General features: G+C 35.7%; 1 protein-coding gene across 3 annotated transcripts in view; it reads left to right on the top strand.

The window, feature by feature from the left end:
- The window catches only part of CFAP300 (cilia and flagella associated protein 300), a 30,224-nt gene extending 3,657 nt beyond the window's left edge, over positions 1-26,567 (top strand). The window contains exons 3-7 of one of the 3 annotated variants that reach the window (XM_019712677.3): positions 7,712-7,787; positions 13,399-13,565; positions 18,435-18,607; positions 23,833-23,899; positions 24,754-26,567. In XM_019712677.3, the coding sequence (XP_019568236.1) occupies positions 7,712-7,787; positions 13,399-13,565; positions 18,435-18,607; positions 23,833-23,899; positions 24,754-24,882 (612 nt within the window). In that variant the 3' untranslated portion in view covers positions 24,883-26,567. The remainder of the gene's footprint in view (positions 1-7,711; positions 7,788-13,398; positions 13,566-18,434; positions 18,608-23,832; positions 23,900-24,753) is intronic. The other 2 variants (XM_088791486.1, XM_088791485.1) reach the window with 2 other exon arrangements.
- The last annotated feature ends 865 nt before the right edge of the window (positions 26,568-27,432 follow it).

Here is a 27,432-nt window from a genome sequence, read left to right as displayed (position 1 = left end):
CAGTAAAATATAAAATACTGAACACTTTGGCAGAAGTGTGGAGGGTGGATTGTTAGGACTGAGTCTGGAAGCAGTGAGACCAAAGTGGAAACTGTTGTCCTCCTGACAGTATATGGTGATGTCCTGAATTAAGACAGTAATAGCAGGATGGCCTGCAGAGGTATTTAGGAGAAAGGCGGTACTCAATGACTAATAAGATACTGAGAGTAAGGCAGAACGGGAACATGTAGGATAACCAAGTTTCTGATTTGGTTGATTGGAGTGGCAGATGATACCATTAAATGCAGGAAAAATGCAAATGAATATAAATGAATTGAGTTCAGTTTTAGGCATGCTAATTTGAAGTGTATCCAATTGGCAGTATCCTAGATAGTTGAATATAAGATCTCACTTTGAGTTTCAAGAGAGACCTCTGGGCTCAGTACGTATTTTTGGCATCCTCACCGTAGGACTAGGGATAATGGGGAATCTTCCAACATAAACTGCAAGGAAGGTCCTTAATTTGCCGAGCTCTCCTGAAGATCTGCACAACACTTCTGCTTACATTTCATGACCAGACTGCTTACATCTCATGGCCACATACCATGGAGACTAGAAAGTGCAGATGTGTAGCTGAGCACGTTGCTGTCCCAAATAAAATTGGGATTACTTAAGGAAGGAGAGAATTGATGAGAAACTTATCCAACATAGGTGATACAGTCTGCCATACAGATGATACCGTCAAATATCTACTCATATGTCATATGTGTGGCCTATTATTATAGTAGACATACATTAAAAATTATATATAAAATTGTTAACTTAGAAATACTTTTCCACTCACATTTTATGAAACAAGTTTATTCAAATCTTCACATGCATTTTGACATCAGAATCTTTATTATCACTAATTAGTTTATGAATCATCTAATATTTGCCAAAGCACATCAGCTTCAAGTTATTTAAGATACAGAGAATTCCTCCGAATGCCTCACTGGAAATTCTATAACAAACCCGAAATACAATTTGCATACATTAGGGTAGAGTTGTTGGGGTTTTTTTTAATTCATTTTTTAGGCATACAGTTGTAATCTCAGGAACATAACTATCGTATTGCTTTATTTGAGGGGCCTTTATGAAGACCTAACTTCATTGGCTCCAGATCAACTCATTGCAGCCTACTTAGCCTACTTCCATTTATAATGACATCTAAATGTAACTGTAAGTTGATATCCCCTGGAAATGATTACCAAATCTGAATTAAATTTTCCCTTTTAATGACTCATTTAGAAGACCTTTAAAAAGCATTCAAAACCAGTGTTGATTGAGGTTAATTCCAGCTTATGTTTCTTTTCAAAACGTATATTACATAAACTAAAATAGTTGTATGAACACTCTAGTTTGAAAGAGTTTGTAAAATGAACTTCCTTTTTTTCTGAGAAAAAAAGGCAACTTCCTTTTTTTCTGAGAAAAAATTTTTGGGGAAACTTACTTTTCGTAATTGGGCATGTATGATACCTTTACCGTGTTTACCTTTACCCCCACCACTAGGATGTAAATGTCACGGGACTTTGTCTTGCTTGGCATAACGTAGACATTCACAAATACTTGTGGAATGTATTAACCTTCACCCACTCACCAGTCCTTTTCACTGTTCCCTTTCTTATTAAATGACATTCCTCCTGGTTTTTCATGCAAAAATTCCAGTAGTCATCTTTGATTCATCCTTCTCCCTTTTTTGCCCTTACTCCTAAATATTAACTGAAACCACCCACCTCTCTACCTCCCTACTTGCTGTAGGCTTGACTGATGTGAATATCAGATCTTCCTGGATCACAGCAGTACCCTCCCTCCTAACCAGTCTCTGTAGCTTTTCAATTCATTCTCTACACTGCAGCCATATTTTAAAAATATGACTCTAATCACCTTTCCTCTGCTTAAATCCCTTCAGTGTCTTCTTACTGCCCATAGATCAAAATGCTGATCAATCTAGATCCATCTTAGATTAAGATCAAAATTTTTGACTTGACCTACAAGGTCTAGTTTAACTCCTGTACCTCATCTGACCATTGCCCCTTCCACTTTGGTCACACTGAACCTCTTTACTTTCCTTGAGTGGGATGCCCCCTCCTTTCTTACCTTACAGACCTTAAACTTGCCATTGTCTCCACCTTAAAAAATAGTTTTTCGAGTGCCATGCAAGAATCAGATCAGAACAGCTTGACTGCTAAATTTTCAGGAATCTTTGTTTGCTGGTTGCTAAACTATTGGCAGCTTAAACTCCACCGTGGAAATCAGCACATGGCTATTATACAATCAGGGCTTTTTTGGGAGGGAGGGGTATCAGTCGTTAAACATTTACCAGTACACTCTTTGCCCAGCTCACTGCTACTCAGCTTTCAAATCTAAATCTAAATGTTCTTTCTGCATTATCCTTTCTCTCCAACACTATTCGATTAGGTCTGCCTATTCTGGGATTCTATAGCACACTGAAGTTCTTCATAATACTCATGGCATGTTAGTTAATAACCACCCTTTTAGTCTGTAAGTTCCATGAGGGCAGGGACTGTCCATTTGATTTTAGAATTAGGAAGTCAAGTATACTTTTAGTTGAGTGGTGGGAGCAGGAGCCAGATACAGAGGAATAACTGGTAGAGAAATAAAACAGATTCCTCTTTCAAGAAGATATTTAGGAAAAGAGTGATAGCTGGAAGGGAATGTCAAGAGAAATACTTGTTGCAACAATCTAAACAACAAAGAACTATTCATAGAATCAACAGTCCTGAAATAATCCTAACCCTTACCTTCTCCACCCCCTCTTCCCACAAGCCTACAACCACTACTTCTGAGGTACTTGTGAATGGTTTGGTATCTGTTCTTCCATAGTTTATGTTCATATAGAGGCTTCGTTTTGTTTTATCATACACATTACTCTTAAACTACTCTCTTTTTTACTCAAAATGCTTATGGTTTTCCTTTAAAATCAATACAATTTATTGAGTAACTGCTATATGCCAGGCCCCCTCTAGGCGCTGGGAATACACGAGTTAGTAAGAAAAACAAGGCGCCTTCGATGGAGCTTACATTTTATTCTAATACGTGCTTTCTTTTCAATAACTGCATACCATCTAATATAAATGCACTGTATTTTATTCAATCTTTCTTCCATTGATGGACATTGAAGTTGTTTCCAGGTTTTGACACTACAAACAATACTATAAAAAAATTCCTTATATGTAAATCGTATCTACTGGTGGTTTCATTTCAGCAGGACACATACCCAAAAGTGGAATTTGTTGGATCATAAGATATGCATGTTTTTAATATTCAAGATAATATTCAATTACTTCCCAAAATGTAAAGATTCACACTTCCACCAGCAGTGTGTGTGAGTGCTTATTTTCTGGTACTTTCACCAAAAGTTGCCAGTCTTTAAATCTTGCCAGTGTAATGGGTAAAAGTGATACCTTCTGGTCTTTATTTTCATTTCTCTCCCTGCTCTTGAAGTTGAGTATCTTTTCATAAGTTTATTGGCTATTTGTATTTTTTGCATGACTTTTTATATACTTTGCCCATGTTTAAATCAGGCTTGTCTTAACCACTGGGGATGTCGCCCCCATCCTTTTTTAAAAGGTCATGTTTGTTGCAAGTATTTCCTCCCAATCTGTTGTTTTTCTTTTCTTTAATTGCTCATCATGGACATCATTATTTCTTCTGATTGCCCAGCACCCTTTGAACATAATGTGATCTGCGATTAATTTTATTTTTAGAAAGTCCAAAGTGGTACTCAAAACACTTGCGTCTTTTGCACTCAGAGCACACACCTGGAATCTAGGTTGCCAATCAGACTTATCAGTGCAGGACTGGGATTTCAAAGTGAGCCCCTTAAGGAAAGAGGTGCAGAGACTCCATTTCAATGTCAAAGGTGGTGGCAAAGAAAGGTGTGTAGCTTTCAGGGAGGGCAGGCAGTCCTGGCACAGCAGTGGCCTCGGTGAGGAAGCAGTAGTGGCAGCTTCCTTTAGGGCTTGATGGGATCGCAGCAAGGATGACTGTTTCCTCATCAGGGCAGTTCTACATATAATTTTAAATTGTTCTCAGGGCCCAGACGTTAGCCCAATCCTCTCCATTTCCTGAAAATTATGTAGACTGCCTGAGATAATTTTAATAAGATTCTCTTCTGATATTTTCAGCCAGAGTAGCTGCCAGTGCTCGGAACTAAAACTCTTGACTATTTTATTTTGCCATATAGAAAATCATTGTTAGGAAGTCAAATCGATCACTTTTCTATGGTGCTCCTTGAATTAAATTGACGATTACTTTTAGATTTAGATCTGGTTAGAGGGATTGGGAGTAGTGATTACCAAGACAATTAATTGGGAAAACAAGCTCGAAGGAAAACAGAATTCGCAACCTCATATAACCTCCTACTTTTCACTGTAAATTAAGTGTCAAAGATGCCTGTACTTTGCTCTTTACTAAGTTAAGTATCGAAGATGCCTGTACTTTGACATACTGTGTTGTTCCTACTGATATAACTTGAAGGCAACAAAACTTCATTTTTTAAAAAAATTAGTTTCAGGTGTACAAAACAATGTAATAGTTAGATATTTATACCCCTCACAAAGTTATAATCTATGTACTACTACCCCTCTGACATCATGTATAGCTGTTACAGTTCCACTGACTCTATTCCCTATACTGTACTCCACATCCTGTGACTATATATATATATATATATATATATATATATATATATATATATATATATATTAAATTATAGTTGATGTTCATTATCATTCAGCTTCAGCTTCAGGTGTACACTGCAGTGATTAGGCATCTATACCGTCCATGAAGTGGTATCCCTAATAAAACAAGTGTCCATCAGATACCCTACAAAATCTTTACAACATTATTGATTATATTCCCCAAACTGTCTTTCGTATCCCCATGGCAATCTTATGGTTATCAACTGTGCTTTCTAATCCCCTCACCTTCTCCCTCCCACCCCCTTCCCATCTAGGAACCCTCAGTTTTTTCTCTATGTCTCTGATACTGTTTCTGATTAGTTTGTTCATTATTTGTATTCTTTAGATTTCACATATAAGTGAGATCATATGGTATTTGTCTTTCTCCATCTGACTTATTTCACTTAGCATAATGTTCTCTAAGTCCATCCATATTGTTGGAAATGGTAAGATTTCATTCATCTTTATGGCCGAGTAATACTCCATTGTATAAATGTACCACAGTTTCTTAATCCAGGCATCTACCGATGGGCATTTTGGTTGTTTCCATGTCTTGGCTATTGTGAATAGCACTGCAGTAAATATAGGCGTGCATAAATTTTTTCAAATTAGTGTTTCGGATTTCTCTGGATAGACACCTAAGAGTGGGATTGCGGGGTCAGAAGCTAGTTCCATTTCCAGTTTTTTGAGATACTTCCATACTGATTTCCATAGTGGCTGCACCAGTCTGCAATCCCACCAGCAGTGCATGAGGGATCATTTTCTCCACATACTCGCCAAAATTTGTTGTTTGTTGATTTATTGATGATAGCTATTCGCACCAGAGTGAGGTGGTATTTCATTGTGGTTTTTATTTGCATTTCTCTAATGATTATGAGGTTGAACATTTTTTCATGTCTGTTTGCCATCTGTATGTCCTCTTTAGAAAAATGTCTCTTCATGTCCTCTACCGTTTTTCAATTGGGTTGTTTTTTTTTTTTAGTGTTTGAGTTGAATGAGTTTTTTTAATAAATTTTGAATATTAACCCCTTATCAGATGTGTCATTGACAAATATCTTTTCCCATTCAGTAGAATGCCTTTTTGTTCTATTGATGGTTTCTGTTGCTGTGAAAAAACTTTTTAGTTTGATGTAATCCCATATGTTTATTTTTTCTCTTTCTTCCCTTGCCTGAGGGGATATATCAGTAAAAATATTACTAAGGGTAATGTCTGAAAGTTTACTTCCTATATTTTCTTTTGGAATTTTATGGTTTCAGATCTTACATTTAAGTCTGTAATCCATTTTGAATTTATTCTTGTATATGGTTTTGGGAGGTGGTACAGTTTCATTTTCTTGCATGTGTCTGTCCAGGTTTCCTAGTACCATTTATTGAATAGATGGTCTTTACCCAATGTAAATTCTTGTTTCCGTTGTTGTAGATTAAATTACCATATAGGCATGGATTTATTTCTGGGCTCACTATTCTATTCTATTGATCTATGTGTCTGTTTTTATGCCAGTACCATGCTGTTTTGATTACTATAGCCTTGTAGTATGATTTGATGTCAGGTATTGTGATACCTCCCATTTTGTTCTTATTTCTCAAGATTGCTGTGGCTATTTGGCATCTTTTATGGTTCCATATAAATGTTAGGGTTATATGTTCTATTTCTATGAAAAACGTCCTTGGTAGTTTGATAGGAATTGTGTTGAATCTGTGTATTGCCTTAGGCAGTATGGTCATTTTAATGATATTAATTCTTCCTATCCATGAGCATTGTGTGTGTTTCCTTTTATTTATATATTCTTTAATTTCTCTCTTCAGTGTCTCATAATTTTCTGAGTACAGTTCTTTTACTTCTTTGGTTAAATTTATTCCTAAGTATTTTATAGTTTTTGAAGCAATTGTAAATGAGACTATTTTCTTAATTTCTCCTTCTGATAGTTTATTATTGGTGTATACAAATGTAACTGATTTCTGACTATTAATTTCGTATCCTACTACTTTACTAAATTAATTTATCTAATAGTTTTTTGTTCTAATAGTTTTTTGGTGGAGTCTTTGGGGTTCTCTATATATAGTATCATTTCATCTGCATATAATGACAATTTTACTTCCTCCTTACCAATTTGGATGCCTTTTATTGCTTTTTCTTGTCTGATTGCTGTGACTAGAACTTCCAGAACTATGTTGAATAAAAGTGGAGAAAGTGGGCAACCTTGCCTTGTTCCTGATCTTAAGGGGAATGGTTTTAGCTTTTCCCCATTGAGTTTGATATTAGCTGTGGGTTTATCATATATGGCCTTTATTATGTTGAGATATGGTCCCTCTATTCCCACTTTCTTAAGAGTTTTTATCATAAATGGCTGCTGGATTTTGTCAAATGCTTTTACTGCATCTATTGAAATGACCATGTGGTTTTTATTTTTCATTTTGTTAATGTGCTGTATCATATTAATTGATTTGCCGATATTGAACCAAACTTGCATACCAGGAATGAATCCCACTTGATTGTGGTGTATGATCTTAATGTACTGCTGAATTCTGTTTGCTAATATTTTGTTGAGGATTTTGGCATCTATGTTCATTAGGGATATCGGCCTGTAGTTTTCTTTTTTTGTAATGTCTTTGTCTGATTTTGGGATCAGGGTGATAGTGGCCTTGTAAAAAGAGTTTGGGAGCCTTCTCTCCTTCTGGAATTTTTGGAATAGTTTGAGGAGAATAGGTAATAATTCTTTTTTGAATGTTGTTAAAATTCACCTGTAAAACCTTCTGGTCCAGGGCTTTTGTTTGTTGGGAGCTTGTTGATTACTGATTCAATTTCACTGGTAGTAATTGGAAAACTTCATTTCTTTCTAAAGCATTTATTACTTAGACATTTTACGAATTTAAATGTCTTTCCCCAATTGAATTGAATGAGATTTCATTGTAGTTATTTTAGAAGTTAATTCTTATTACTGTTTAAAATAATGTATCTAATTTGTTCCCCTCAAATTGTGTTTTAGGCTTTTTTCAAAGACCCAAATGTTATTGCCAATTTGAAGTTACTTTCAGATTCTTCTGGACAGTGGATTACATTAGGTAAATAAAATTTGTTTTCATCTTTTCTGATGATTATTTTATTATAACAACATTTTGCCTCGGAAATTTTTATTAAAATACAAATTGTGAATAATGACTCAGTTGTTCGATAACAACAAAGTCAAGTATGATCAGCTGTGCCAGGCCTGCCCTCCATCTTTCTACTATCGTGGTTTAGCACATAAGAGCAATTTTCCTCTTATTTCATTATTTGGAAAGTATTTATTGTGCACCTTTCATGGACTCTGCCAGAGCAGGGAAGATTAAGAAACTCAAGGAACTTGTTGATATGTAAAAAAAAAAAGTGCACTAATGTATCACTGGTGCTACCATAGAAGTGGGAGCAAGAGGAAGGGAGTGGTCAGTTCTACCCAGGGGAAGGGGCCAGGTAAAATTCCACTGATTTGAGGATACTTGGGCAAAATGTCAGTTGGGGCAGAAGAATTAATTTCTGACAGGAAGTAGCCACCATGGAACGTTCTTTAAAAATAATACCTGTCACCCCAATAAATTTAATTTTTAACAAGTAATAATAGTGCGTTAACTCTTGGAGGAGAGAGTCTTAAATTCTCAAAAGGAGAAATTTGTATAGGTAATATTTTTATAGTACTTTGAAACACAGCTAGAAATCTTTAAGGAAAATTACCCAAACACTTAATAACACTCAAATGACTTAATAACTTTTAGGTCAAGGAATAGATCAGAGAGTTACTAGAAAGCTATTTTGAAAACAAAAACATGAAATATATATATATATATGTGTGTGTGTGTGTGTATATATACGTATATATAATTTTTATTTTATTTTTAATTTAATTTTTTCCATTACAGTTGACATACAATATTATATTAGTTTTAGGTGTATAACATGGTGATTAAATATTTGTATAACTTAATGAAGTGATCACCCTGATAAGTCTAATACCCACTTGATACCATACATAGTTATTAAACTATTATTGATTATACTCCCTATGCTGTACTTTACATCCCCATGAATGTTTTTATAACTGGCAATTTGTACTTCTTAATTCCTTCACCTCTTTCACCCCATTTGGTAACCATCAATTTGTACATAAACACTATATTTTAAACTTTAGATTGAGGCCTCTTAACAGTAGAACAAACCGTTCCATTTAGAAGGAAAATCTGATTGGTAATGTGAATTTATATTCAAGAAAAAGCTAGTTGATTTTAAATTGTATGGGGTTGTTTAATGAATTCTGACATTGCATTTTTATGGAATTCTAGGAGCCTCACACAAAAACAACTTTTTTTAGTATTAGTCAAAAACAAGATTACAAGCAGCTCATGATGTTAGACTTTAGTAGGTCATATTTTATTGCTTTTGGCTAAAGGACTACTGCAAAATTTATAAAGTAAAAAACTGGTACAGTGTGATCTTCAGACTACTTACAAAGTTAAACTAAGTGAGCAAATATATTTACCAATTCAAAATCTTTGAAAGGAAATAATCAGAGCCATGTATCACAGTGTTTATAAGGCCTTTTTACAGTAACTTCAGTCAATTCATATACAAAAAATAAGGTTCATTGAAAAAAGTGTTTACCCTTCCCCCTGTATTCATACATACTTCACAAAAGACAACTGACTTTTTTGAAAAAGGCATTACAAAAAGAGAGGTCCTAAAATTCCACATATGCCTGACAGAATCAATTAGAAGTACTCTGAAAAATAGGGCAGAAGAGGTAGCACTCATTTCAAAAGGAGACGCTTCTAGTGGATTGCCAGTACTCTTCCATTAGCTTGTTTTTATCTCCTTCTACTTGCTTTTTTTCTTCTTCTGAAATATTGACCATCTTCTCTCTAATTTTCCTCTGGGGCCCTTGATAAGCAAAGAAAATGAGAGAAAAGACATTCTTATAGCAAGTGAACCAATTGTAGAGCGTGAGATGGAACCTCCTTCACTACTGGCTTCATTGCCTTGATTGGCAGTTGTTGGTGCTGCTTCGTCCTCTCATCCAGCTACTGTAGCCTCCTTCATTTACGCACATTTTGCCTTTTTGTGACTAACATATAATGGGTGCTTCCTATGTGGTCAGCTAGGAGCATTATGCACATTATTACCTCTTTTAATTCTCAAAACAACTCCGAGAGAGGCATTATATAATCCCTGTTTCCCAAATGAGGAGTCAGAGTCATGAGCTAAGTAATTTGCAGTTTTACACAGCTGGCTGGATAGAGTTGAGATTCAAATCCAGGCCCAGAATTCAAGACCTTGACCTCATCCTGCCTCTGCCACTCCCACCTTGATGGGATTGCCAGAAGAGCACCAACTCGGACACCAAATAAAAATGAGACACTTAGTGTATTATAATGTTAGTATCAAGGGGAAAAAAGAATACATTTTTAACTTTCAATATGATTATAATGATGCATTATATATCTTATAAATGCTGGAGATGTAATTTAACCAAATTCCTACATAACAGATGGCATGTGCTATGCACTGAATTGTATCCCTCCAAAATTCTTATATTGATGTCTTAACCTTCAGTGTGATGGTATTTGGAGATGAGGCCTTTGGGAGATAATTAGGTGTATATGAGATCTTGAACACCCACAGTCATGGGATTAGTACCCTTATAAGAAGAGGAGGAGACACCAGAGCTCTCTGCAATGTGCAGACATAGCTAGAAGGCAGCTGTCTGCAATAAAGAGTCTTCACCAGGAACTGAATCAGCCGCACCTTGATCTTGGACTTCCCAGCCTTCAGAACTGGGAGAAATTAATGTCTGTTGTTTAACCACCCAGTCTATGGTACTTTGTGATAGCAGCCCAAGCTGAGTAATACAGATTTTGGAAGTGGAGTGCTCCTGTAACAAATACCTAAAAATGTAGAAGTGGCTTTGAAACTGTAATGGTAATGGATATAGGCTGGACAAGTTTTGAGGTGCCACCTGGAAATACGGATGTTAAGGTTGATTCCGGTGAGGTTTCAGACAGAAATGAGGAATGTGCTGTTGGAAACTGGAGGAAAGGCAATCCTTGATATAAAATGGCAGAGAACTTGGCTGAACTGTGTTTTAGTGTTTTGTGGAAGGTCGAACTTACAAGTGATAAAATTGGATATTTAACTGAGGAGACTTCTAAGCATAGTGTTGAAAGAGCAGCTTAGCTCATCCTGAATGCTTATAATAAAATATGAAGGGAGATGAAGAAGGAATTGTTAAGCAAAAAGGAACCAGAACTTGAAGATTTGGAAAATTCTCAGCCTATCCATATTGCAAAAAATGAGAAAGCTTTTTCTGAAGAGAACACTAAGTGTGTGGCTGAGCTACCATTTGATAAAGAGATCATGGGTGCAGTTTGTGTACTTAATCAGGCATTCCAACAGAAGCTAGGAATAGAGATGGGATTGTACCAGCAGTGACACTGCCAGTTTAAACTAAAGAGGACAGAAAAACTAGATGAAATGAAGGCTGTCAGACTTCTTGGATCCTACAGGACATACCATAGAGCCATTTGGCTTCAAACATGCTCTACTTTTCAAAAACGAAGAACTGAGAATGCAATTCGAAGATAATCACGGCCACCCTCTCAGTTTCAACAACCATAGTGCCTTGCGCGGGAGAATAGTGGAGGCGGGACCACTGCCCCAGCAGCGCATGGACAAAGAGAATTATTCTTGAGGCTTAAAATCTTACGGAATTTGCCTTGATAAGTTTGAAACTTGCTTAGAACTATCATTTCTTCCTTCTTTCCTGTTTCTCCTTTTCGGAATGGAAATGTCTATCCTATGCCTGTCTTACCATTGTATTTTGAAAGCACATACCTTGTCTGGTTTCACAGGTTCATAGCTGGAGAGGAATTTTGCCCCTGGATGAGTCATACCTCTAGTCTCACCCATATCTGATTTAGATGGTATTTAGATGTATTTAAATACCCATATCTGATTTAAATGGAATTTAGACTTTAGAGTTGATGCTGGAATGAGTTAAAACTTTTGGTGCTTTTGGGATAGAATAAATGTATTTTATATATGACAAGGACATGAATTCTGGGGATCCAGGAGCAGAATGCTATGGACTGAATGAATTGTGTCCCTTCAAAATTCATATATTGAAGTACTAACCTCACCCATGACCTCATCTAACCCTAATTACTTCCCAAAGGCCCCATGTCGAAATGCCATTACGTTGGGGGTTATGGCTTCCACATATGAATTTTAGAGGGACACAATTTAATCCATAGCAAATGTTACTTCTATGCCTCAGATTAAGTAGTTTGAATTTAATTACCTTCTCTCACCATCCAAACCCTCTTGTCATTCCTCATATCAGACCTAGGGTAGATTTGTTAAAAATGGTATGTTACCCAGTGTCAGCCCCTCATTCCATGGCTACCACTTCATCTTCGAAGACTGTTTGACTCTTCACTGCTCTTGTTCTATGGTCTTCTAATATTGCTCAGACCTACGCCATCATTTTCTGTGGTCTATTTCCTTCAATCCCCCAGAGGATTTTTCCTCTGAAACAAAGGAACTTTTCTTAGCAGCATTGAAATTACATACACAGTTCTGGGCTTTAGGCATCCTTCTTGCCTTTACACTAGCCCAGCTCAGGTCGTAGCAGGACTCTAGGTGGACAGCAGAGGGAAGAAGTGCAAATTATAGCCAATATTACTCTTCTCAAGCTCAAGCTACTTCTCAGGTCAAAGATCTAGCAAATGTATTGAGAGAGGACACACCAAGGATGACGACACCTGTATCTACAGTCTCCCTGGAACTTGGAAGAAAGAACACCACCCCTCTATATCTGAGTGAATTCCTGTGTATGTGTGGGTGCGCAAAAGAGAGAAATTGAGTGATTCATTGAGGCAATAATAAAAAATTCACTTTAAACTTTGTCTTTCTGTAACTTAATAGAACTTCTAGTAATGGAAAATCCATTCCTGAAAGACACATTAATGAAGTAAGTGTGGGGTGGGAGAAGGGTTGGAAGGATGAAGAACTAGAGCTACAACAGAAAAATAGACAAAACACCATGATTTCAAATTTCTGTAATTCCAAACTTGTGATAATTCGGGGCCTTATTTGAAATTTACCTTAAAAAGGAAAACCTTTTCTGTAGTAAATACTGTAAATGAGATCACAAGGGGGAGATTTTTAAATGGAGAGGAACATTTCCAGGATACCCTCACAGACTTTAGAAATATGCATTACTTATGTTAATTAAAATTTTTATAGTATGAATTATATAGCATTAAGCATAATACAAATCCAAAATCATATAAAGTAACTCCTATGCTTTTATAGGCAATTCTGATATATGCATTAAAACTGATCTAAGAACTCTCTACTACACAAAAAAAATCGATTTCATTTTAAGCATTTTCTAATTTACATATCCTTCATCTAAGCCTGAAATGGTGAAATTTTGTTACAAACTTTTAATGATTAATAAAAATGAAAAAGCTGCAAATTATAAATTTAATAAAATCCTTAAACTATGTGTCTTTTAAATATATCAAAACATGTCAAATTTTGTTACTTTGAACCTCTGCATAGTGATATTTGTTTTGTTATAGTGAAATAATTGAGGATAATAAATACATTTTTATGTCTCTTTATAAAATGTCTTTTTTTCAGGAACTGAAGTGAAAAAAATTGAAGCTATAAACATTCCTTGCACACAGATTTCGATGTCATTTTTTAATCGGTTATACAGTGAAGACATTGTACGAGACAGTGGACATATTGTTAAATGTTGTGATTCTTTTTGTGATCCCTTTCTTATTTCTGATGAGTTACGAAAAGTAAGTACAGAATTTTTAAATTACACAATAGAATTTTATTTCAGGAAGTGACTAATGTAAAAAAACTTTTGCCTGTCTAAACCCATAAATTACCTCTTCTCACTGAATAATGATCAATGATAGTCACTACATTGGTAGATTTCTTCTTGGATGAGGCTTTTACTGTCAACTTACGTAATTATGTATGTACTCAGTTCTCAACGCGGTGTTACTAACATCTAATGGGTGGAGGCCAGGGAGGCTGCTAAACATCATACAATGCACGGGACAGTCCCTCACAACAAAGTTATCTGGCCTAAAATGTCAGTAGTGAGTGCTAACTGTAGAGAAACCCTGGACTATTTAATTGATGGCTATTTTTCTTCAATGCGGGGCTCTTAACATATCAAATGAGTATTTAAAAACATCCCTCGAGTAAAAGAAGCTTCTTATTTCATTGCAGAGATCAAAAAAGCCATTTGACTAAGTTAATTTTGTTTTAGTGAAAAGTGTACTGAACTTGAATTATGTACAGGGTTTTGGTATCAAATAGGTTTAGATCCAGGCTTTGCCACTCAATGACTGTGGTATTTAACCCTTCAGCTTCAGTTTCTATATCTATAAAATGGGAATAGTGTAAGAATTATGTGAGATAATACATTTAAAGTTCTTAGCACAATGCCTGGCACTTAGTAAAATATTAATGACTACTACTAATTATTAACATTCTTCATTAAAAGAAAAGAGAGATGTACAAGTTTAATGTATTGCAAATCCAGATAGGAACGAACTAAAGAAGCTACTGATGCACCATTCTGGACACAGAATGTCTGTAGGAGACCAGGAGGCATCCAGCCAGTCTATTTATTGATCTACACTAGTACAATACCTAAGAGAACTCTTAGTTTAAGAAGAAAATAAAATGAACTAATTGAGAATAACCAAACTGACACAACTGAATGAGACTATGTATAGTTTACTCTTTCGTTAAGTGAAGTATATTTATGTTTAACAAGATAATATAAATATTTTACAGTGGGGATCTGATATTAATTTCTACTCATTACCAAGGATTGGAAATTACTCAGAAAGTGTCTGGTCTAGTCTGGGATTCCCTCCCTTTGGGTGCGACTAATCTCAGCCCTTCTCTCTGTCCCTGACCTGTGCTGGCATACTTAATTTTTTTGTCTCAAAAGGCCCAGGTAGCCTTACCCCTGATTTTGGAGAGTTCACCAGCACTTCCACAGAGAGAGCCTCAGCAGTGGACTTTTTGAAAGGAAGATTTGCTTTCCAACAGAGGACTGTTTAAAACTTCCTGCCGCTGCCTGTCTTGTTTATGCCATGAATAGCACCTCTATTTAGGAAGTGGCCGGAACGCAATGTTTTCCGTCTACGGTAGTTGCCTGTATGTTTTACTCTTGTGTTCTTTACCACTCTGTGGCAATGGGAAAGGTTTTAACTTGGTTGTGTTCTGGCTGAAAAATAAATAAATAACTTCCAGATTTAGCCTGAACTAAAAAGGGCCCCCCCCCTTGTGCAGCAACACAGATTCTATTGGCGCACTGTAACATAAGTACTGATAATAACCTCCTTCCTGACTGCGGCTCAGAAGTTTGATTCATTAATCATTGCATACCAGCTCTCTGAGGGCTACGCAGGTGAACAGTCTGTATGTGAATGGAGAGGGAGCCCAACCATAGAATGTTACTGTTTTAACATTCATTCCAAAATTTGTTTAAATTATTATTTTTAAATTGCACAGCCTAATCAATCCAATATATGAGGGTGCTCGTAAGCAATGTGTTAACCATTCTTAAGGGCTTTAGTTACCGTTGTGTTAAGCCAGATCTTTAGGTAGCTACAAAGTTGGGCTTCAACATCACCTCATTCCTTACAGAAGGGGAGGGATGGAGAGAGGGGAGACGGACGTGCAAGTGGCACACCCAGAGAGCAGTAAACTATGGACCACTTCCCTTTACCTATCTTACTATATGTAACTTTGGCTTTCATCAAGTCACCATAAGTAAACTGTATATAGTCAACACCATAGAGTTTATTATTTTTAAAAATGCCTCTTATATAATGACCTTGTGATGGATTTTCATTTGAGATTGGGGTAAATAAAATGTTAAGCTCAGCCAATTTTCCTAATTAAGTGTACTTCTTACTACTAGACAGTGATTGTTGTATAATTTATAATTCCCTCTTTTATTTGTATGGTAGTGCTGTTTTGTACAATTTTTATAGCTTTTCTCCATTTAGAGTTCCTGATGTGTTATTTGTTGTCTCTTCCCACTTTATTTATTGGTTACAGTTTTTGTCTTTTATTATTTTTATCTTATTTCGTCTATATTTTATTGTTAGCTATCCCACATTCTTTTTTAAAAGTAGGTAGGGTATAAAAAAATTCAGTGAAAGACATATATTATAGCTTACATTCATCACCTTGTTCACGTCCACCACAGTCAACAAATTAATCAATAGTCTGTAATGCCCAATGGTAAAAGAAAACGCCCAACTTCAGACCTACTCAAACTGTTTTTTTTTTCTTTTTCTCATTAAACTTTGTTTTAATGGGTCTCAAAATTCTGTGCCAGATAGTTGGTCAAGTTGTTTCCATTGAAAAGTACTGATATTAAAAACTAATAACTTGAAAACTGCCACACACACACAAAAAATGGTCCACAAAACATTGTTCTTTCCTTCTGAAGGTTTTATGATGCATTGTAATCATTAACCAGTCTTTTACTGTTAAACTTAAATGGCCAATTGCGACAAACAGTTCTGAGACCATTCTTCCACCACTGATTAAGACTTGGGTGGCAGGATTTGGGGATAATATTCATTTAGCCTTCTGAGCTTTCTGGGCAGACTTGGTGACCTTGCCAGCTCCAGCTGCCCTCTTGTCCACCACTTTGATGACACCCACAGCAACTATCTGTCTCATGTCACAAACAGCAACACCGCCCAGAGGAGGGTAGTCAAAGAAGCTCTCAACACACATGGGCTTGCCAGGAGCTCTATCATTGATGGGAGCATCACCAGCTGTCAGAAACTTCGGGCAATCTTCCAGCTTTTTCCCAGAATGTCAATCTTCTCCTTCAGCGCAATAAATTTGCAAGCAATGTGAGCTGTGTGACAATCAAGCACAGACGCATATCCAACACTGATTTGGCCTGGATGGTTCAGGATAATCACCTGAGCCATGAAGCCAGCTGCTTTCATTGCTGGGTCATTTTTGCTGTCACCAGCCACACTGCCACAACGAACATCTTTGACAGACACATTCTTGACATTGAAGCCCACATTGTCCCCAGGAAGAGCTTCACTCAAAGCTTCATGGTGCATTTCAACAGACTGTACTTCATTTGTAACATCAACTGGAGCACAGGTGACCACCATGCCGAGTTTAAGAACACCAACCAGTCTCCACTCGGCCCACAAGGATGGGACCAACACCACCAATTTTGTAGACATCCTGGAAGGGCAGATGCAAGGGCTTGTCAATTGGATGAGTTGGTGGCAGGATGTAATCCAGAGCTTTAAGCAGCGTTGTTCCACTGGCATTGCCATCTTCATGGGTGACTTTCCGTCCCTTTAACTAAAGCATGTTAGCACGTGGCTCCTGCATGTTGTCACCATTCCAACCAGAAATTGACACAAATGCTGCTGTGTCAGGGTTATAACCAATTTTCTTAATGTAGGTGCTGACTTCCTTGATGATTTCCTTGTATCTCTTCTGGCTGTAAGGCGGCTCAGTGGAATCCATTTTGTTAACACCCACAATTAGTTGTTTCACACCCAGTGTGTAAGCCAGAGGGCACGCTCACAGGTCTGCCCATTCTTGGAGAGACCTGCTTCAAATTCACCAGCACCAGCAGCAACAGTCAGGACACCATGGTCAGCCTGAGGTGCCGGTAATTGTGTTTTTTATAAAGTCTCTGTGTCCTGGGGCATCCATGATGGTCACGTAACACTGCTGGTCCCAAATTTCCACAGGGAGATATCAGTGAGCCCACACTCACGTTCAGCTTTCAGTTTATCCAAGACCCAGGCAGACTTGAAGGAGCTCTTTCCCATCTCGGCAGCCTCCTTCTCAAATTTTCTGATGCTTCTTTTGTCGATCCCACCACATTTATAGATCAGATGACCAGTAGTGGTAGACTTGCCGGAATCTATGTGTCCAGTGACAACGATATTGATGTGTGTGTTTTCCTTTCCCATTTTAGGTTAGATTTAGCAGTGGTTTTCACTACACCTGTGTTCTGGCAGCAAACCCATTAGGAAAAAGCCAAACTATTTTCTGAAAGAGGTAGCAAGTTCTCAAGAGAGCAAGAGTCACTGTAGATTGGTGATGTATAAGGTGATATTATTAGAAAGCGGGAAAAGGAGAGGTGGTTATGAGGCTCCAGTTACCTGAATAGTTCAAACTGGAGTAACAATGGGAGTAAGGAAAGTAGTGATCCAAACACTATTAGAAAATCACCATTGTGTTTAGCTTTAATAGAAGCAAAGTCTGTAGACCTTATGGGATGGAGAAGTTTCTCCATTTATTTGTGCTGTTGTTTCCAAGTAAGATTTAAGGTGATGCAACACTGAAATTGCAACAGCAAACAATTACTGAAGACACAAACTAGAAAAAAGAAATAAAGTAGAAGACTTAGATTTCGATTTATTTCTTTCATTGAACATTAGTACCTAATGATAGGGTGGGGTAGGGGAGAAACAAGTGCTGCAGGCCTCACAGATCACCCTCCCCAGTTGGCTCAGGATTGGTTCTAAAAACAGGACTAAGATTATTTTTAAATATCTAAATTGAAACTTTCAAAAACATAAAAATTAGATCTTCAAGTTATGTTACATTAAGATGAATTTTGTCATCTTACATAGGTTTTGCTAGTAGAAGACTCAGAAAAATATGCAGTATTCAGTCAACCAGATAGAGAAGAGTTCCTGTTTTGTCTTTTCAAACATCTTTGCCTTGGTGGAGCCCTTTGTCAATATGAAGATGTGCTTAATCCGTACCTGGAAACAACAAAGCTTCTCTATAAGGATCTAGTGAGGTAATGCTGCTAGATTACAACCTGTAAGTCTCTGGTTAATAGAGGAAATTATTTGCTTAACTATGGTGGGATTACCTAACATCTGTTTGTGGTCCTATTAACAACCAAACTGTGTTTCTCATAGCCCCCTCCTCTTCCAGGCTGGAAAATTTCTAGATGTCCCTGACCTTCTTTGGTACTCAGTCCTCTCATTCTTCACCTGCCTCTTTTTGTTTCCTCATTCAGACCTGTTATCCGCTCCATCCCTTATTAGCAACTGTGTCTTCCACATCTCCTTTTGTTACGCTAGGCCTCCTTTTAAATCTCAAGGGAACATGAGATCCCTCAGGATGTTTGAATTTGCTTGACTAATAGTCAAAAAATGATTACCTTTGTTCTAAAGAGGTGGGAGAATTTCATCTAGGTGTAATCTTTACTTTTCAAACTAATCCCAAACTCCGTTTTATTTTAGGTCTTCCACTAGGTTTGGTTTTGTTTTATTTTCTTTTTGAAGATCAAATAAGGATAAAAACTTTATAAATCTTTTACTTATACTTTAATTTTATCCGAAGTGAATGTTCTCTGGTTGGTTTTTTCAGTGATGAAGATATTGGATCATCTTTATAGGCAAAGGGGATAGGAACAAGGAAAGCAGAGTCCCAGAGTTTAGTTATAAAATGTACTTTAATAAAACAACAGAATTGAATTCTTGATTGTTCTCTTGATAGCTTCTCATTGAATTCTTGATTGTTACTTTACTTATACTCAACCCCTCAATTCTCATATCCATTCCATGTGTCATATAGCTGTACAACAAACTGTATGATTGAGCTATTTTAATTTATTTCTGATATGGTTTTAAAAACAAAAATATTTCTATAAGCTGTCTCTGATTTTTAGAAAAGAGTTATTAAAATTGTTGGAAGAGATATGTTAGGAACAGAATTTCAGAAAAAGCATACACATACCTACATCAAACATATTCTGCCCTTATCATTTGGGGCCCATGAAAACTTACAAGACCTCTTCTAGCACTCCCTGTGGATACTCTGCATTATACCCTAGACAGACACACACACACACACAGCCCCCATAGTATATTGTCCCTCATGAGCCACACGAACCTGTGGAATTTTTCACTACCATGCACTGTGGATGAGGAAATTCTATTGGAGATATTTGAAAGAAATAACCATAGAACCGAAACATTGAAGAAACTGCTGTTTTTCCCAACATTCCCTTCCCTATATTCTCACCTGTTATTCTCTTCTACACTCTTTGGGTGCTAAGAAAAAGTATGACGAAAGAGTAATGGCCACTTGTTAAAGGAATAGCCAAAATGGGTGACATCTTAGAGAAAGGAGTCGTGTCCATGGAATCACTTAGTTAGGCAACCAGCAAGTGTTAATATTGTACACAGAGCTCTGCCAAGCTCTAAAGAGACTACAAGACGGGCATCTGACAGTCCTTGACCTTAAGGAAATTATGACAAACTAACATTAAATAATAGGCAAGGAATTGTTTAAAATATTTTATAAGTAAAATTTTTATGTAGTCAAATGTTCAATTAATTATAGGCAAATGTTTGTAGCTCTTTATGCTGTAATAAATACCCCCAAAAGTTCAAAAGAGGAAATTATCAGTGTCAGCAATCACAGAACTATTGATGGAATGGAGGCCAGAGGGCCAGCAAAGAGGAGGGCAGTCTGTTCCCAGTTCAGGAGAGATGCACCACAAGTCCACATGTGAGGGGAGGCTGGGAAGGAGCCCAGCCCAATTAATGACAGCATTACTGTTTTTTTGAGAACCATTAAATATTTTTCTCATGATCCAAATTTAAGCATGCTTATGAATTTCTTTAATAAGAATAAAGAAGGGGTATGAAATTGTCTTCCCAAAGCAACTTCAATAGAAAATTATAATATTTGCTTAAGATGGCGTAGGTGCCAACACAAAGCAATTGAATGGAGTAAATTATCACAGAGGCCCTTAAAAGAGCTATGTTGGTTTCCTTATCACATGTGCTACTTGTGGCTTTTCTAATATATGTCGTGCTGATTTGGGTCAGATGCTGTGTTATTTGGTTAAAGTAAAGATATAGGGTGGGTCAACATAGCAGTTATCGAGGAATATATAAGTAGAGGACACATAAGTGGAACTTGAAGTATCATCAGTAATTTTTCAGAATTGTGAACCACATAGTCAATCAAATCATTTGTACAAATCAACAAAGAAGGATATTTTTTCCTGTTCTGTTATCTGAATTTTGGGTGCTTTTGCATTCTTTAGAAAAACATCTGTTGTCTTTCTAGTTATATATTCAGTAGCTGCTTTACAGAATCTAAACTGTCCTTGCAGATAAACATCATCATTAATCTATTCTAGCAAAGAAGTCCATGCTTATGTCTGTGGATGTTGGGGCACATCACAGAGCCTGACTTTAGGAGTGTCTGGCTCAAACAGAAGGACAAAAACATTCTTTAAGATATTTTCTCCCTCATCCATTATCGCAAGTCCTATAAAATACACCTTGTAAATATTTTGGAAAATGCCTTCTTTTCAAGTATTATGGTTCCTTAAATAAAGGAGGCAATACTTTAGAACCATTTTATTAGAAGGTAAATGATGAATTGTTTTATTACATTTCAAAAATATCTATGAAGAAATAATTCTACAGTTACTAATGGTGCCTCTTTTTTTTTTTTTTTTTTTACTTTAGACATTAAACACATGCTCTTGTCAAAAATTTTGGAGAGTTTCCCCAAACTACATATCTGCCCTAAATGTGAAATTTTATGATTTGAATTTAGGGCTTAGATTATGGCCTTCAGATGCTAATCAAGCAGTGGGATTCTTATTTATTAAAATGAACAGTTACTTAAAATGGTCTGTACACCATGTTTAAAGCCAATATGGGACTGATCCTCAGAAATTAGCACAAATGATATTGATAAGAAACCATTCATTATATTATTTCTAGACCATTAATATAATCACACTTTTAAAAAGAGCTATATGGAAACTATGTCCCAGCATCCTTAAAAACCATGGTTGTCTGGAGAGTGACTTAGTGAATGCCAAAATTCTGATACAATTATTAGTAGCACACCTGAAGTCATTAATGAATATCACTTTACATTTTCTTTTCTTTTTTTCTTAAGAGATATCAGACAGTTCATACTGACTTATAAAAAATTAGGCAAATTACTTTATGAAATATTTTAAAGTAGCAGTAGTATAGGATTAGATGTAATAAAATGGGGTAATGTGATTTATTTCTGTTAGGAACCAATTTCTAATGTACAAATTGTAGTTTCTTTTTTAAATAATACACTTACAGTGCATGTTAATATGCATTAAGTGAATGTTAAATGAAGTATTTAATACTAAAAATACTAAATTTTCTTCTAAGTTTATTTGACAAGCACAAACTTTTACAAGGTTTTTTTTGTAAGATTGTTTAAAACTGAGGGGTAATTTACATACAGTAAAGTGAACATAATGTAGATACAGGTTGGTGAATTTTTGCATATGTTTACACCTATATAACCACCTCCAGATCAATATTTAAAATTATGTATAACCATAGATATGAGTATGTCCTGTATTTTGATCTGAATGGTTATGTAGGTGTATACAAGTGTTTATAGTGGTTATAGTTATCCCTTGGATAAACACAGCATTTTAAGTGTAGTCTTCAACTTTTAAGCACTATATCTTAAGCATTAGAGAAATAAAAGAAAATGACCTCAACCCATGTCATAGAAATATATGGAAATCAATTTAATTACATGAGTCCTGGGGTTTAAATCTGAATGAAATGTTTTAGAGATGAAAATTGCCTAAAAATCTTGAACCCTGAAATGGCATAGGTCTAGCCATCCTCAGTAGGTGCACAAACTCAAACACACACATATACACACACACCCTCACCCTTCCACAAGGTCACCTTCTTCCTCCTCCTCTCTCTCCATTATTTTCACATTAAATAGTGAAGGAGAAGCAATATTTCCACCTGATAAAGTGAAGAAGAGGGAAACTTCCTTTAAATTTAACCTACACATGTCATACCTGAATAATACCCTTAATGCATATGTATTTATAGAGTGTAAGAATAGGATAAACAGGTGAGGTATAGAGAAAGAGAACTGGAATAGATTCTATTCCTAGAAATACCACTTTAGATTGGAATATCTTAAATATATCATTAAACTTCTTTAGTTTTATTTTTTATAAAATTGGCAAAATGTCTTCCTCACTGAATTGTGTGATCTTTATGAGGTGAATTATATAAAGGTATTTTGCCTATTGTAAGGCATTATAAATATAATCTGTATATGTTTACATGTAGTTTACTATATAAATATCTATCTGTAGCTTATTTCCTCAATCCTTAGTTTGTTTCCTCGTTATACCATGTTTCCCCGAAAATAAGACCTAACCGGAAAAGAAGCCCTAGCATGATTTTTCAGGATGCTCATAATATGAAATAAGCCCTACCATATTTCTCTGAAAATAAGACCAGATCTTATATTAATTTTTGCTCCAAAAGACGCATTAGGACTTATTTTATATTACGAGCATCCTGAAAGATCATGCTAGGGCTTTTTTCCAGTTAGGTCTTGTTTTTGGGGAAACACGATATGTTGCCACAGGTAATTTTTTTGTGGGGAAAGTGAAAGAGAGCTACTGAGAGAAAATGCTTTTAAATAGCTTCCATATACCTTATTATAGTGAATTCTCCTATAATCCTAAAAGGAACCATAGTATGCCTAGTTTACATACGAGAGAATTGAGTTTCAAAAAGGTTAGTCTTACCCAAAGTGAAATAACAAATCAGTGGCAGAACTGGCATTTGTGTTTACGTCGTATAATTCTTTAACTTAGTATGCATTTATCTACCCCTTACAGCAGTATAAGCTTCAGTCTGACTTTTACCGTTTCCTGTTTTTCTATTAATTGTCCCTGGCCTGGGAGTTGTTTCGTCATCTGAGTCTTAGACTGACCTCAAACCTTCTAACTGTAAAATTCAATTTTCTGCAATTTCAATTCAGTTGACTTTGCCTCATCCTTCAAAGAAACCACAAATGTCATGCGTTTCAAACCACTTTAGTTGGATATTATATATTTCCATGTTTTATAGAAATAAGAACACCTGAATACTGAAAAGTATGACTCTTTTAAATGGAATATGTCAGTGCTTGTTATACTAAAAATGCACCTTTTCTTCCCCACCTCCATTTTAGTGTTCGAAAGATTCCTCAAACCAAGAAAATACAAATTACCTCTTCCGTCTTTAAAGTTACAGCATATGTAAGTATTGAGGGGAAATTTGCAACCAATGAATTTAATTACTTGTTATTAAAAGGGATTTTAATTTTACAACTGGAGTTAGCAATTAGATCGATGTTATGCCTAAGAAAAAAGATGGTGGTACCTAGTTTTTTGTTAAAATTAAAAGTTAATAAGGTTATGCTTTTATTTGGAGAACTATATGAACTTTTCCCCCTAACTTCCTCTGTCATACATGTCTAATAGTCCTTACTTATTTAAAAGCTAAAGCTGTGACTCAGATGCAGTAAAATATAGTTCTCTGTCAAACCATAATTAATAGGTCAAATAAATAAGAACGCCGTAAGTGTCTTTATAGCACAGAATCAGATGCTTGAATTTTAGTATCATACAAAAGATTATTGGCACATTCAAAGCAATTTCTAAGTATCTTCATTCTATCATTTCAATATTTGTTGAGTATTTACTGTGTATCAGCTACTGTGCTGGGCTAGGCACTTTTTGTTGATAAACAAAAGAAATATAGTCTCTGCCCTCATAGTACATATGAACCATGTTCGAAAAGAAAGCAAAGATAGAAGAAAATTACAAAAATAGAAAGTTTTGCAATATTAACACTTTAAAAGCACTTTTTCAAAAGATAGGATTTCCTTTTGGACTATAAATTCCTTAAGGTCGAGAGTTACTCGTGTTTGTGTAGTACTGTGCATATATATTATAAGCACCATATTTATGTCAATATTTAACAATATTGGTTAACTGCCAATTTATTGTCAGAGATTTGATGTATGTTTCATGATATTTTAACAGAAAATATGTTAGTCAAATATGTTATTTAAATGTAAATATATACTAAATAAAGTTGTCTTTTTCAGGGTTCTGTTGGTATGTGCTACCCTTCAACAAAGAGTCATGAACAGACATTTTCTTACTTTATTGTGGATCCTATCAGGCGTCACGTTCATGTTTTATACCATTGTTACGGTGTGGGCGAAATGTCTTAACAATATTCTTTCAGATTATCTGTATTTACTATTTTTTCTTTACCAATTTTTAATTTTAATACTGATCTATATATACATATTAACTTGCAAAGTAATTGTTTAGATAGATAGATAGATAGATAGATAGATAGATAGATAAACAATTACTTTGCAAGCTAATTCAAGTAAAATGTAAAGAACCCACTTAAAGCAGAAGCAATCAAATGCCAAGATGCCTTTCTTTAAATTTGTTTGGAAAACTAACATAGGAACCAAATTCCATTGCTAACATAATTTATACCACTATTTGTAGAATTTTTACAGAAAGTTACAAAGAACTAAAAATCTAGTTCATATTTGTTTCATTAAGGTTCAAACGAGTCCTCAATTTTTCATGTATTTTAGTTCAGAAGCTAATTAATTCTCGATGAAAATGTGGCAGAAAACTAAACATCTGTACCAATGATCATTAATGTGAATTGTTAGCTTTTTATATTTGAGTTTTATTTAATTACATTTTTCATTGCATAAAAATTTGTATCTCAATGACTGTGAAAAGCATAACAATTTCTTTGCTTCATTTGTCCCACATAAAATCCTCAATTAAAATATGATGTCTGAAAGTAATTGTAAACTCTTTTATCACATAACAAATTAAAATTGCAACTTCCCCACAGCTAATACAAGATCTACACATAAACAGAGAGTTGTCCTGATGGTATTATTAAGTTGGTAAAAGAGTAAACAACACAGTTTCTTGGTACTGTATTCTCATTACATTCATAGAATGAATATGTGACAGATTTTTTTTTAATGGAAATGTAATTGACATGTGTCCCAAAGGTGATGAGAACCTACAAAAAATGTTGAGACTTTGAGGAGGGGAAAGTTTGGAATATTTGTTTCTGTGTTGTGGGGATAAGGATGAAAATCTTGGATTTGAACCTGTGGCTAAATCTGGCAATTTGGGTATAGAAGTCAGGAGAGAGAGTTTATTTTACTTCTAAAACCTAGCACAATGCCTTGGCACATTAAAAGTTTATTGAATAAATATTTTCCAGATATGTTCATAATAGCCATTGATTTTTTTAAAAATCATATAAAACACAAAATCAAGAACTAAAATGCTGCCAGTCTTCCTGCCTACCACACAGACCCCTACAATCTAAGGACCCTCTCTTAATCAGTAGTCGGTTCTTTTTGAGTACCAGTTCCGTGCAAGGCACTGTGCTATTTACTTGGGGGAAATATCCACTCCCTATAAACCTAGTAGAGATGGTCATCTGTAAGAGTATGTCTATAAACTGATTGTTACATGAATTCAGAGATGGAAGAGATCACTGAAATAGGCCTAGGAAGGGCTTGGTTTAGCTTCTTAGAGAAAGAATGGGTGGAGTTTCAACAACTGAAAAGGAGAGCAGTCCAACTGAGTAGAAAAGCACGATGTGGGGGGCGCCCTGAGCCTTGCTCTGGGATGACAGTTCAGAAGCAGAAGATGGGTAACTGATACAGAGTGGTTGCCAGTGTTTTTTCTCTGCTTTAAAGGTGGAGGTAGAATGCACCTTCAAGAAAAGATTGATACATTGTTTTGGGAAAATCATTTTAATGATTATGTAAATACCCTGTATGAAGAGGTAGTAATAAAGAATTTGGGCTGGGCAGTCAGATTGCCTGGATTCTTAGTTCTGCCATTACTTGCTCTGTGACTTTGAGCTAATTGTAACTTTTCCGTACCTTAGTTGCCTCATCTGTAAAATGGGGAAAATAATAGGACTCCTTCTCAGGTTATTGTGAAAATTATATGAATATATATATATGTGTGTGTGTATATATATATATACATACATATATATGTATATATATACGTATATGTGTGTGTGTATATATAGATATATAGATATACACACACACACACACACACACACGACTTACAATGTTGCCAAGCACATAATTTAAGTGTTCATAAATTTTGGCTCTTTTCATTCTCTATTGAAGAAAGATGCAAAAATAAAGAACTATGAGATCTGACAATTAAGTTTGCAAACTCATCCTAGGAAAAAGTTCTACGTACCTCATTGCTGAATATCATTACAGTCACCTTCGAAGTACTCCCCTTGGGAAACTGCACCGACACCCACACCTAGTCCACCCTTCAAAGCAATTTTGGAACTCTTTTTCTGGAATGGCCATCAGAGCTGTTGTCATATTACCCTTGATGTCCTGAATGTCATCAAAATGTCTTACTTTCAATATATCCTTTATCTTCGGGTAAAGAAAGACGTCATGGGGGGCTAGATCAGGTGAGTAGGGAGGGTGTTCCAATACAGTTAAAAACTCCCTCACAGACAGTGCCATGTGAGCTGGTGCATTGTCATGATGCAAGAGCCATGAATTGTTGGTGAAAAGCTCAGGTCATTTTCATCTAACTTTTTCACAGTCTTTTCAGAACTTCCAAAGAGTAAACTTGATTATCTGTTTGTCCATTTGGTACAAATTCATAATGTATAATCCCTCTGATATCAAAAAAGGTAGCAACATTGTTTTGACTCTTGATTTGGACTGATGGAACGT

Source organism: Rhinolophus sinicus, chromosome 14 (assembly GCF_057876585.1).
Source record: "Rhinolophus sinicus isolate RSI-liver-muscle chromosome 14, RSI-T2T, whole genome shotgun sequence".
Taxonomy (NCBI): Eukaryota; Metazoa; Chordata; class Mammalia; order Chiroptera; family Rhinolophidae; genus Rhinolophus; species Rhinolophus sinicus.
Note: the sequence above shows the minus strand (reverse complement) of the source record. Positions and strands in the feature narration are given on the sequence as shown.